Source organism: Hippocampus comes, unplaced genomic scaffold (genome assembly GCF_001891065.2).
Source record: "Hippocampus comes isolate QL1 unplaced genomic scaffold, H_comes_QL1_v1.1 scaffold86, whole genome shotgun sequence".
Classification (NCBI taxonomy): domain Eukaryota; kingdom Metazoa; phylum Chordata; class Actinopteri; order Syngnathiformes; family Syngnathidae; genus Hippocampus; species Hippocampus comes.
The window spans coordinates 2,832,384-2,844,808 of NW_017805882.1; the positions used below are offsets into that span (position 1 = coordinate 2,832,384).

At 40.2% G+C, this 12,425-nt stretch overlaps 2 protein-coding genes across 5 annotated transcripts; both read right to left on the reverse strand.

The window, feature by feature from the left end:
* Positions 1 to 56: 56 nt before the first annotated feature.
* Positions 57 to 4,689, reverse strand: LOC109527345 (inactive tyrosine-protein kinase 7). Of its 3 annotated transcripts, none has more exons than XM_019889205.1 (10): positions 4,325 to 4,689; positions 3,099 to 3,377; positions 2,715 to 3,011; positions 1,678 to 1,950; positions 1,260 to 1,592; positions 983 to 1,036; positions 798 to 896; positions 671 to 695; positions 490 to 601; positions 57 to 308 (listed from the first exon to the last, which is right to left on the reverse strand). In XM_019889205.1, the coding sequence occupies exons 1-10, from the start codon at positions 4,362 to 4,364 to the stop codon at positions 288 to 290; spliced, it is 1,533 nt and encodes a 510-aa protein (XP_019744764.1). In that variant the 5' UTR covers positions 4,365 to 4,689; the 3' UTR covers positions 57 to 287. The 3 variants fall into 3 exon arrangements, with proteins under 3 accessions (XP_019744764.1, XP_019744766.1, XP_019744765.1); XM_019889207.1 differs by having other exon boundaries at positions 490 to 537; positions 4,325 to 4,452; XM_019889206.1 differs by having other exon boundaries at positions 490 to 586; positions 4,325 to 4,452.
* Positions 4,464 to 12,104, reverse strand: tmc8 (transmembrane channel-like 8). Of its 2 annotated transcripts, none has more exons than XM_019889203.1 (16): positions 11,667 to 12,104; positions 11,276 to 11,425; positions 10,869 to 11,017; positions 10,619 to 10,753; positions 10,480 to 10,532; positions 10,235 to 10,374; positions 9,709 to 9,856; positions 8,008 to 8,178; positions 7,766 to 7,917; positions 7,608 to 7,677; positions 6,988 to 7,085; positions 6,693 to 6,879; positions 6,264 to 6,421; positions 6,014 to 6,169; positions 5,747 to 5,825; positions 4,464 to 4,854 (listed from the first exon to the last, which is right to left on the reverse strand). In XM_019889203.1, exons 2-16 carry the CDS (start codon positions 11,422 to 11,424, stop codon positions 4,750 to 4,752), a joined length of 1,950 nt encoding a protein of 649 aa, XP_019744762.1. In that variant the 5' UTR covers position 11,425; positions 11,667 to 12,104; the 3' UTR covers positions 4,464 to 4,749. The 2 variants fall into 2 exon arrangements, with proteins under 2 accessions (XP_019744762.1, XP_019744761.1); XM_019889202.1 differs by having other exon boundaries at positions 11,276 to 11,492; positions 11,667 to 12,102.
* Positions 12,105 to 12,425: the final 321 nt, after the last annotated feature.

The window sequence follows — 12,425 nt, forward strand, 5'->3', positions numbered from 1 at the left end:
ATGCTCTTATTTCATATTCCGGCAACATACTTCTCAAGTGAAAAAAAACAACACAGCATTTTTAAATTCACAATTTATTTGTCAGAAAATCCCAGTGTACAGTCATGCTGGTCTTTTAAATTTGACTAAAGGATTGCTTTATTGTCCTCACAAGCAATAAATATGAACTGAAATTGTGTCGATTACAATAGGATCAGAATTGAACTGCAGAAAATGACTATGATGATAAAAGAAATTAAATGCAACAGTGAAAAAGATGCTCGAAGAGTCTGATGAAAGGCGCACTCTCATACAGGGCTCTCCACAATCTAGAACAGCAAAAAGGAACAAATGTCATAATGTTAGCTTGTAGCTGATCTAGAGTTAACATTCAAAGCATAGCATATCGTCTTTTTCTTTCTGAAGGCACAAGCATTGAATGTTACTGTGTACAGCTAACTCTAATTTTTTTTTTCCCAAGTCCAGTACAGTTTTGCTTTCTTGTGTTACCTGAGAGTTTATACTGCAGCCTGTTGAGCATGTATCAGCCTGTTTGCCCTCCAAATGGAAGATAGGAATAGACAGAGGCAGCACATCAGAAGTAGCACTGAAAGGAAGAATCCTTAACCAAACACATTTTTTTTGTCATAAAAAAAAATAAAAATACATGCAGCAAAGTATAATCACTTACTTTGGGGCCGTACTTGAGCGAAGACCTGAGTAAGATGGGCAGAAAAAAAACACATTTAATTTTGCAGCCATGGAAATGCCCCCTCACTGAACCAAACACATTCAGACACACACATATACACGCTCACCTTTTTTGTTGTCAATCATCCTGTACACGCAGTAGCTGCTGACTGCCAAAGTGAGGAGGAGAAAGCAGCAGAATATTATGGCAATGATCTCCGTGACCACTTGGTTAATAGAAAAAAAAGAACAGTTATTGAATTTGTATACATGCTCAAGCAGCATTGAAATCATTGCTATGGGTTGAGTTTACTTGGTGCTGTTTCAGGAGACGCTGCTTCTTGGGGTCTGTTGTCAAGCATCCAGTCTGGTTGAGAATTGAAAATGTATGACCCAAAACAAGACTGGACAAATCTTACATAAAAGGAAATCTAATTTGTTTTACATTCTAGGAAAGGCTTAATTTGGTATTTTTGAAATACAGTCCATTGCTTGGGGGATATAATGTTTCATTTGCTGTCTTCGTGCACCATTCAGTGGAATATAAGTGTACTCTATCATTCTGGATATTGTAGTCTTGAACTTTTCACCTTTGATTTGAATGAGAACGGCTCCACTTTCCAACCAGGGATTGGAGTTGTCATATCTGTCCCTGGCCCTGCATTGGTAAAAGCCTGAGTCTTCAGAGTCCAGTTTGGCGAGAACAAGAGTACGTCCCCAGTCCATCAGGGCAAACTGAGGTCGGACCTGCTGCCCCTTGAAATCCATTTGTGTTTCAGAAGGAAGCGTGGCGTTATTAAAAAGCCAAGAGACAAAAGGGAAAGACCCTCGACTGACATGACATGTCAGTAAGGCCGCAGCCAGTGTGGAGTCCGATCTGTAGACATATTGAACTTCAACGTTTACGTCACCTCCAACTGGAACTGGACAAGCAGGAAATTATGAATTGTTGACAAAACAAAACACAATAAGAAATAAGGGTAGTTCCTACACACGAGTAGCGCATACCCACTTCCAGTGTCAGAGGCTCACTCATCAACTCTTGCACCTCATTTTTCACCCAGCATCGAGCCACGCCCATATCTAGCCCAGGGACGACTGCTACACTGAACCATGCACTGACGGAGTCAGAAGCCACCACGGAGGCCATCATCTTATCGTCCACCAAAAGAGAGAAGTTGGCCGGAACAGTTCCTCTGGATGACCAGCAGGTCACGTTACCACGGTAGCCGGTTCCCTCTTTGAAGATGGAAAGAGAGATCTCTGGTTTCGAAAGATGGACTACAGAATGAATTAAGAGGGAAGGAGGATGAGAGATGACAGAGTTAGACAACAGCCCCAAAAAATGTAGCAATTGATGCCATTTGTTTTTACTTTGGAAAGTGACTGGACAATAGTGGACTGTGCTAATAAAAATCTTGTGGTGCATGTAAACAGCATTTCTAAAGTCTCCTCAAGTTAATTCTTACAAAATTTTTCCTTCCATAAATTTTGAACAAAATACAATCCCAAGAGACACTCCTGAAATCAAAACGTTTTTTGAACTTATCTATTCGTCTTCATTAATTCTAGAAGGAAGGCAAGCCCTCTTCTGCTCTTACCAATTTTTAAAATGTGAAATCCCCACACGATATAAAAAAAAAAAAATCAGCCTGTGCTTACTCTGTTGGTGTGCAGTACTTGTGTAGTTGAGATGAGCAACAGAGTACATCTCAGATCTCACACATAAGGCTTTCTTCCTCCCTGACAATTGAGTCTACAAATATCACTCTCTCATTTTAATTGTGTTGAAAACACAAGCTGATGCTCTTCTAATTGTGCCTGGCAAAAGCGCAAGCTTCAGCTCGCTTCCTTGGCTATTGTTACGTCTCAGGTCACAATTAGATTGGAAGCCTCGCCCCCACAACTGTGAGGCAAAGGTGGTAAAAAACACCACCCACACTATTATTATGCTGCCCTTGTGCTGATGTATCACGAGCAAAATCATGCTAATTGTCACTTGACCTACTTCTGAACCTAAGTGTCATTTCACGAGTATTCAATACCTTTGACTATCACCTTGACTTCTGAGCTGCTGGAAAACCTTTGGACATCCTGCACCCTGGACCATGCCATACATGAATAGGCCCCAGTATGCTCTGGAGTCGCCCTTTCCATCACAAGCTGATTCCCAGTGATGTGCAGCCGAGGAGAGGTAGCAGAGGTAACTTGCTTCTTGTTGAAAAACCAGCTATAGGAGAGGTGGGAGCCCTTCGCAGTGTCGCACCTCAAAACCATTCTGGACCCCTCATATAGGACTGCGGGAAAGGGGTCAGAGATCACCCTGGTGTTTGATGCTGGTGCTGCAAGTGAGGCGTTGGTGGTAGAAAATTCATTATAATAATTATTGTACATCAACTTAAATGAGCATCTTTTAGCTTGATACTCACTAACGACATTGAATCTGATGCTGTTGCTAATTCCCACGCTTCCTTCAGTCTTTGTCTCACAATGGTACAGCCCTCCTGACCTCCCAGTCACCTTCAGCGAGAATGACGCAGGCTGGACCTCTTGGAGATGTGCTCTCGCGTCAATCAGCAGACCGTCCTTTCTCAGCTCATATGTGACTGGCAGGGAGGAGTCGGAGGCGCTACAACGCAGAACCACTTGGGAACCAAGGTAGGCCATGGCAGGACCATTCAGCACCGGATGAGAAGCTATTGATCCACCTGAGGAAACCCACGACAAGCACTGCAACTAGTTACGCATGTGAAACAATTGAGAAAAGTGGGGATGGGTACAACACTGTCATGATTCATTGATTGTTATGAACTTGATCGAATGATAGATTGTTGAAATTAGGTCAAAATGAGTGCAGTATTTGACTTCAGCCGGCAGCGGCGCTGTCTTCCTAATTAAAAGAAAATGAAAACAGTGGATCGGCATTATTAGGCAAGTGACAGTTTTCTGCTGATGAAAACCAAGGAATTGTCCTATGATTTGCAAAAGGAATGCAAACACTGGAGATTTCACACTGGTAAAAATGTGTGTTTGCCTAAATCGACCAGGGATGTAAAACTGATGGTGTGGCCATCATAATCCCATGACCACAATGCTATTGAGAACCTTTGGAGCAAGTTTAAGTAAAAGAGCTATGCTGGTGCATTGCTCCAGTCATCCAAACAGCATTTATGGAAGGCAATTTTTGCATTGGCAAGTGAGATGCGGGCAGAAACTATTCATGGCCTCACAAGTTCAATCGATGACAGGATTGTCAAGGTGATATCGACAAAGCGCTCCCATGTTCGTTTTTATCTTGATTGGCAAATATGTCTTTTTGGTGATAGTGGGAATTAAAAAAAATACTAAATATTGAATTAAAAATATTTGATGGAAGTTTTTCACAACCTATGTGTATATTTTTGGGGAAAATTGGACTATGGTAATTTTGAACATGGTATTTTGGTAATGTTAATTTGGTTTTGTTTAATAGACTACCGGTTATTTTGGAGGCCTATATAATTATTTTGTATCCAACATTTTTTAATCCATTATACTTTTTGTTGATTTTTATTTATTCTGTTTTTTGAGAAAAATGAACTAAAACAGTATATAGAGAAATCATTTGAAACACAGTGTATTTAATTTTCTTTAAAAATGAAATTGTTTCACTCACCGAGAAGTGGCAACAAAAAAAGTGCGTGTAGAGTCCTCATAACACTGCTCCAAATTTACCACGACACATTTTTTTCTGTGTTTTCATGTGCACGCATGAATTACGCATGTTAGAAATAGATAACAACTGAGGCGTCATCTTTGGCTTCACGCATGGCTTTAATAATCAGTTCTTTGAATGTGAACAAGGATTACAAAAGCACAAGCATATGAAAATATTTCTATTTAACTGAACACATCCAAAACTATATACAAAGCACAGTTAGTACAGTATAAGCATACATTTATTTAAAAGAAATTACGTTACGTTGTTTTTTAAATTGACTTGATCAAGACCATGTGCAGAAAGTATTATGTAATACTCACATACAGTATGGGTAAGTTAAATGGTTTAGTTTCAGTAGAAGGAAGGACCAAAGGTGCAGTTCATGTGGTTTGAGTGGGCATTCTCCCAGGATGCAGAGAGAGCATGCTGTTACGACGGAGCATCCGTGCGTTCTTTTTCAGCAGGAAACGCTTATCTGAAGTGCTCTGTGAAGGCAAAGATAAAATCAAAATATACAACGAATGTCTTACTATTGGCTTTCTTCTTAAAATATATATATTTTTCCCCAGCAGTCCTTTTTGATGGAGTAAATAACAGGGAAGACTGACGTTATTTTGGGTTCCATTCCATTTTGAGAGGGTCCTGCAGGTTGACATTGTTGTTTCCTCTGAGTTTTTGTCTTTGCTTTTGCTAATAACTAACGTTGCAATGCACCCTTTTGGAAATAGTTCTGCACTGCATTTGACCGCATTTTAAAATATATCAGAATAACTATAGCAGTGTTCTCCATGCATATTCATGGTTCACTATTCACAAATTAACCTACTTGCATATTGGGGGGGAGGGCAACTAACCTCTGTTAGTCGTTGAAAAACTACCATACTTGCTGTTTTTGCCTAAAGCTATGTCGAATATGAAAGGCATCTTGCTGCCTAAGAACTATGTTGACGTTAGATGATTAGATAAGGAGCTGCATTTAGTGATGCCAAACCCCTGTCGAACACAAAAGTACTGCTTTGCTGCCACACTGCAAAATCTACGGCCAATTATAAGCCAATTAGTTGTCAATTTTGGTTATTCGTAGGAGCACAGTATTTACAGAATGTCCAATCCTATTAACCTTCATCCGTGGCAAATTTGAAACAACAGAGTGCTTTTCCAATCAATAATCCACAAATAAAACAAAAGACAAAACAAGTGAAGAATAGAAGTAGAATGAGACAACAAAGTGAAGACGAAATGTGTTTCCTAGCTGTACCGTATTCTCATAAACACTCTAAGAAATATTCAAAAGGCACCGTTGCAGCATTTCTACATACACAAATACTTTTGCACAATAATGTGCTGTCCCATCTATCGACAGGCCAATTGACTTACCAAAACCAGCATATCTTTGAGTCTCTCAATAGTCATTTGATTGGCCCGTCCTCGAGACACGCAGGAGGTTAAGATCATGCTGAGGAAAACCGAATGTTACATTTTACTTTCAGGAGCCGCCAGCATCCGACGGAGTAAACTGATGAGTTAATTGATGATATTTGCTGTTAAAGTGTTTGCAGTTGTGAACATGGTGTATTAAACTGTGAACAGGAGAGCACAGGATGTTGATCGTGGTTCAACCTATTGAGGAAGTGGGTGACTTACATCTCAGCAAGTATGAGTGGCAGTGCAAAGAACTCAGAGGTCAGGTAGTGGATAATGGTTTGTGCCACGCTTGGAAGACTTTGCACACACACTCTCACCACATTAACTGCACTTTGTCCATTTCCAAATGGGCCACAGGGGGAATGTTGAAACAATCTGCCACACAAAGGAACACATCATCAAAGTGATCAGTCTAAATGCAAGAATGATCCTCAAAGTCAAATTCTTTTGGATTGCGCAAAAGGACTACATGTTTTTGTCTGCTGGGGTTTGTTGCTGGAAAAAGGAGAAGCCCAGCGTGATGGCAGCCATGACAAGGCCGAGCAGCAGCATGAAGTGGAATAAAACCGAGGAGTTGGAGGCTCGAAACATCCTCTGCTCTGCCACACAGCATCGCAAGACTGTAAACTGACATGAAAGGGATGAAAATGTCACCATTCATCTTAACCCTAATGAATATCAACCATTTTCAACAATTATGAGGTTTACAGTGGCACGTGTTGAATGGAATGTGTTGAGCTCAGTTCATTTTACTCTATTGTAAATGATAATTGAATTTTGCTGGTGGTGCTTTTTGTTCATTAACATACGGAGCTTTATAGGATATACAGAGAAAGTATATAGGATGTATTTTCTCAAGGTCAGTAAGTGGTTGACATCATTCGTCATTTTAGCCAACCTTCTTGATGTAGAAGTTCAACATCAGCGTGACAGTTCCTATCAGAGGCAGCAGAGGGCAGAAGTAGACGCCCATCCAAGACACAGTCTGACTATAGACCAGATCCAGCACATTGAAGGGCACTGAGAAATGTTGCTTCCTTGATAAGCGGCCAAGTAATGATGAGCGGAACTTCTCATGCACCAGCCTAATAGTCGAGACAGAGAAGAGCAAGTTGCTTGGTACAGTTGCCCTTTGAGTTCAAATTTCAAATTGCAATGATGACTTTAAAGAAAGAGAGATAAAACAAACGCACTTCCTGGGGTAGTTCACGAGGAAGGCACTGCAGAAGGTCGCAAGGAAGTTAAAGATACAGAGCTTGTACATCTCTCTTCCAAATTGATTCTCTGTGCACTATGAGACAGGAAGAAGAAGGTCGAGGGTGAGACTGCATTTTTCTGTACATGTAATGTGGAAAAGAAGGTGCACCAAGTCAAATCAAATTGATTTATATACCACTTAATCACAAAAGAGTCCCAAACGGTTTAACAAGATCACAGGTGACAATTCAACATCCCCTGAACTTACTCGCCAAATGGGGTTTAGACTCTGTAATGAGGCGGATGAACTAGCCAGTCAACAACACACACAAATACAATACAATGCTTTTGTTAATTTGTGAAAATGGTTAAAGTCTCCTTTAAAAACAGTGGAGCCTTGATGTATAATACTCCAAATGATGTAAAAAATAAATAAATAAATAAATACAATTAAAAAAAAAAAAAAAGAGGAGAAGCATCCACTGTATTTAATGTCAAGCTTTATCGAGTGTTTCAGTGTCATGGTGGTTGGAGACAGCCGTCAGTTGCCATGTTGCATGAATGAGCTTTAAAAGTGCTGCTTTGAAAATTGTCATGAAAGTAAAATATGTCTTACTTGCTCATGTGTTGTTGTATACACAAAAAATAAGTATATCCCCAGCGAGGCAAGCTTCAAAAAGATGCTCCTGAAGGAAGACAATCCGAGTTCAGCTGCGTGTGCATACAAAAAAAAAACCTTCCCTTATACTGTGTGTAATATGCTATGCTTCTTACCTCACCAACGTGGTATTAACCTGCAGGGTGAAGGAATAGTCCTCAAAAAATGAAATCTTTTGGAAGATGTGAGGGAGGAAAAGGTTAACAAAGGTGATGGTGATCGGCGGGAGGTACTGAAGGAGGAGACTGACCAACCAGTAGTGATTGTTCTGGAGAACGCATGGAGATCAGATGGTGTCACAAAGGGAAGGCTTTTCACCAAGAAGTCAAATCCGCCATATTACATCAACTCCAACTACCTTTGCCATAGACTGTGATGTTTCGATTGCAAAGTAGATGAGGTAGAACACTCCACCCAGGAGAGACAGAACGAGCAGATTGAGGATGATCCGCAGCAGGTAGAGACGCACCCGCTGCCACACTGTCCTCCTTGCCTCATACTGGGAGAAACGCTGCTCCTGCAAGTATAGCTGAGAAGATAAACAATGTGTGTCAGTGTCGCGGTCATATTTAAACCTCAAATTTCTCTTCATACTATCGATTTCATTTTTATGGTGGTACGTCAACTTGAGTTTAATTCATTGCACTCGATTTACTCATATATAATCGAAGAATCCAAATTGTCCGTAGCTGTGAATGCGAGTGTGAATGGTCGATTGTGTATTTGTGCCCTGCGATTGGACCAGTTCGGGGTGTACGCTGCCTCTCCCAAAGATAGCCGGGATAGGCTCCAGCATGCTTGAGATCCTCGTGAGGAAAAGCGGTACAGAGAATGAATGGATCAAATCAACATTTCCACTTGAAATTAATTCAAATTGCGTTTTAATTTTTTTTAAGTATTGTATAAAAACCGGTACAATTAAACATAATAAAGGGATTTCAACATTTGAATCACTCTTCAAAGGTTTCTTAAAATTTCCAAACAAAATTAAAAACATAAAGATTAATTTGTCAATTGAATTGTTAGATTAATTATGCAAATGACTTTCATACATATTCTGTCAAATTTATGTGTCCTATAACTTCTGTCGCATCAGGAACTGCCACCCTGACCGCCGGTTCCTGAGATCCTTATGAGCCTCAGTACAGAGGCCTTTGAGGGTTAAAAAAAACACTGGCCAAGCACCCAAGTGTAAAAGATTGAACCTTGTAATAAGTTAGTGATTTAGCAACATGGGACACAGGATGCATGATCATAACCCGCTGAGTATCTATGTAATATTGACCGCCTTGTGATTCTTTGCTATAGGGTTCAACGACGAAAGAGTCCATAACGGGTCTCTCAAATTCACAAATGAATTTATTTTTCAGAACCTGTCCTCTATTATTTGCTGAAAACCTCACCTGATCACTGTTTTTGTGCTCAGGCCAAAGCAAAAAAAAAAAAAAAAATTGTATTTGACACCATGTTCACCATCATCTTGGCGCATAGCAACTATGTTGATGTGAATAAAGGAGCTTCATTTCGACAACGGTAGTGCTTTGCCACCATCTTTTGGCATCTTAGAGCTAATGAGCTATAGTCCCGGTACATTAAAGTGAGTTGAGAGTTTCATTTATATAAAAATAGTGCTTGGTCACCATTTTGTGGGATTGACAAGCAATTCTAAACATTTTTTGAAGGTCATTAATTACTTGGATTTCACTACTCGCGCAAGAACTCGGTTTCTTTCAACCCTGAGTAGTGGTAAAATAAAGTCTGAGATTATTATTTAGGATTATTGTTGGACAAGAGGTCTTGGCACACAATCGCTGTTCAAGATCACTCCACTGAGGTCATGGCTATCGGGTTCTTCGACAAAACACATATCTTCTTTGACCCAGTTTTGTTTACATATAAATAGTTCAAAATGTTGATTGAAGACTTTACAATTTCCATTCGTTGTTGGTTGAAATGAAAATCTTGCATTCAGATTTTTACAACGCAACTGCAAAATTGTGGTCGCTTTAATAGGATATTCGGCATCATGCACGATGGTTGTGTTTGCCTTTCCATTCACCTTGAGATCATTCCTCAGGAAGCTGCTGTTGAGCGCGGCTGCATCAGCGTCCTTGATGGTGAAATCCCAGCCACAAAAGATTTTATAGCTCACATTCATTCTGAAACGCTTTCCCAGCATCCATGTGTGCTTGTAGCCGATGATTGTTCTATTTTCCATTGTTTGGAAAAAAAAAAAAAAAAAAAGACAAATCAACAGCAGTTAAAATGCAAGGGGAAGATACTTTGTAAACATTCACTTTAAGGTGATTTCTGCCATGTTTAATTAAAGAGATTCAGGGTGGGTATGGAACTCATAGTTTTATCATGTGCTGCAAATTTGCAGGACAGATATTGTTTTTTTACCACGGTAAATTAGCGATGGCACTCGTGCTCACATAACTTGACAAGTGTTCATCAATACTGAATACTGAAGTACTGCTGTTGTTCCAGTGTCACCGATGCAAAAACAAAAATCACAGACACTTATGACAAGCCAGCGTATCAAAATCAATCTTCCTGACACTGTTGATTATTTGGTGACAGACCTATGAATCTCCACAATGGCACTGAGGAAGAGGATAGCAAGGATGCCGATGAGGTACAGCAGTGGAGTATTCAAGCAAGGATGATTGAGGGAACCACGTGTATAGAAACCATAGAAGACTGGAGAGCGGTCCAGGTAGCCCTGAGCAAATGAAATGAAAGAGTTGGAATAAAAAACAAAAACACAAACAAACAAACAAAAAACACCATAAAAACATATCTTGCACACAAAATCATAGAACATTACCGATGCCAGAAAGAAATCCAGAACTGAGTCATTGCCTCCAAACCTTAAAGGTTCTGTGAATTCACACACAACAAACACTGATTTGTCAGTTGTCAGTTGTGGTTCATTTCCTGTCATATTATTCTTTCAGCTGACTCACCTGTTTTGTTGCCTCTCCCATAAAATGTTGTAGGCCCCAGAATAAAGGCCCATATGAGAGCACAGTGGATTAGATTCAAGTATACCAGATATCTGAGGAATACAAAATAGGCATTTACGCCCACACCAAATCGGCCTGAAACAGATCAATCAATGATATAATATGATATCCCATTATCATTATCATCATCATCCATTATTATGTACCAAATGCACCGCCACCACTGGTTTGAACAATCTACTCTATATACCTTCAATGATATGCAGTGTGTGCTGCCATGGTAACAGTCTTGAAACGACTCCTCTCAACTTAGACCACACCCTCTTGGTTTTGGTAGTTTGGCTCCGCCTCCATGACTCCCAGAAACCAATATTGCTCTTTTGCATCTTTCTTCTGTTCCTAAGAAAACCCAGGAGCAGCAGAAATAAATACATAAACAAATAAGTAAATAAATAAACAAATAATGTAAAAATGTAATTTTAAAGGCATCGTGAAAAGCATGCTCCCTTGTCGACATTGAAGCATTGAACAAATAAGCACCGCCGATTGAGCAGGGGCTTGGAAAACATTATTTCTAATAATGGTACATTTGAAGTGCAAAGTGAAGAAATTAAACAAAAGGAAGCATGCAGCTTCATGTGCGGCCGGCCTACCCACCTGGCATCCCTTTTTGCTTGAATACACATGGGAAGATTCTTGAGTGGCTGAGTAGACCTCTTGTCCTTGGGTCTTTTGGACATGTATCCAAGCCCCTTATCAGCCTCTGAAACATCCTGTCTGCTCTGCACAGGCCGGAAAACCTGCATGCTCGGCAATAACTCTTTATGATAATCCTCGCAGGAGTCTGACGACAGAGTGGAACAATTGGTTTCTTCTGCAGCCAAAATAACATTACAAAGTAATTAAAAAAAGATTACAATGTGAGAGTAATAATTTTGCTTTGACTTTTTAAAATGTTTGAGTGTCAGAAAAAAAACAGTCCTCTCGCCTCCCACATTACAGATGTGGTGTACTGTACAGGTATATTTGGAATAAAATGTTGTGTTACCTGATAAGAGTCTTGTGAAGCTGACCTTAGCCTCCATTTTCCCCCAATTAGCTTGTTAATAAACAAAAGGTACAAATAATGTGCATCCTGCAAAAGTATTCACACAGAAAACATTTTCTTCTCAGCAGCCACCCTTCCCTACAAAAGTTAGTTCCCCAGTGTCAGTCAGAATATCCTGTTTTGGACCGTTGAGTCATATTCAAAGCTCCTCAGTGGCTGATCGAGCATTAGCATTGTTGTGCAAAGTCCTGTTTGAACAGCTCACATTATACTGGGTGAAGCAGACGTCTGATGTGCATCATCTGACCGAAAAGTACACCCCAAACTGTACTGTTTACAGGAAATCAGTCATGTGACAGGATGCAGAAACATGACACGCAATAATGATTTGTCAACAATACATTGCTGTCAAACAGTTCAGGGTGGACCCTGTCTATTCCCCAAAGACAGCTGGGATAGGCTCCAGCACACCCACGACCCTAAGCAGATTAGAAAATGGACAGATGAATGGATATGGAATATCAATATACAACACATTTGGTTCTGTAAATGCCATTTTCAAATGATCACATGGACAACACCCCCCCCCCCACCCAAAAAAAACTCACACTGTCCCATCACTATGACCTACACAGTATTATTAGAGCAGGTCCGTGCACGGGCTATTCATATGGTCCTCGGGGGCTCCATAGTGCCCACATGCACCATGTTGGTGACCCCTGTTGCATTATACAGTTGGCAGCAAAATACATTGATATC

What these genes read in the sequence shown, in the direction of transcription:
- LOC109527345 (XM_019889205.1), bottom strand. Translation starts at nt 4,364, where the DNA reads ATGAGGACTCTACACGCACTTTTTTTGTTGCCACTTCTCG. An exon ending in GCCTCTGACACTGGAAGTGG is followed by an intron (nt 1,593 to 1,677) that starts GTATGCGCTACT and finishes CTGCTTGTCCAG; the next exon opens with TTCCAGTTGGAGGTGACGTA. An exon ending in GCTGCAGTATAAACTCTCAG is followed by an intron (nt 309 to 489) that starts GTAACACAAGAA and finishes TTGCTGTTCTAG; the next exon opens with ATTGTGGAGAGCCCTGTATG.
- tmc8 (XM_019889202.1), bottom strand. Translation starts at nt 11,703, where the DNA reads ATGGAGGCTAAGGTCAGCTTCACAAGACTCTTATCAG. An exon ending in TGGATTTCTTTCTGGCATCG is followed by an intron (nt 10,375 to 10,479) that starts GTAATGTTCTAT and finishes TCATTTGCTCAG; the next exon opens with GGCTACCTGGACCGCTCTCC. An exon ending in GTTAATACCACGTTGGTGAG is followed by an intron (nt 7,678 to 7,765) that starts GTAAGAAGCATA and finishes GTCTTCCTTCAG; the next exon opens with GAGCATCTTTTTGAAGCTTG.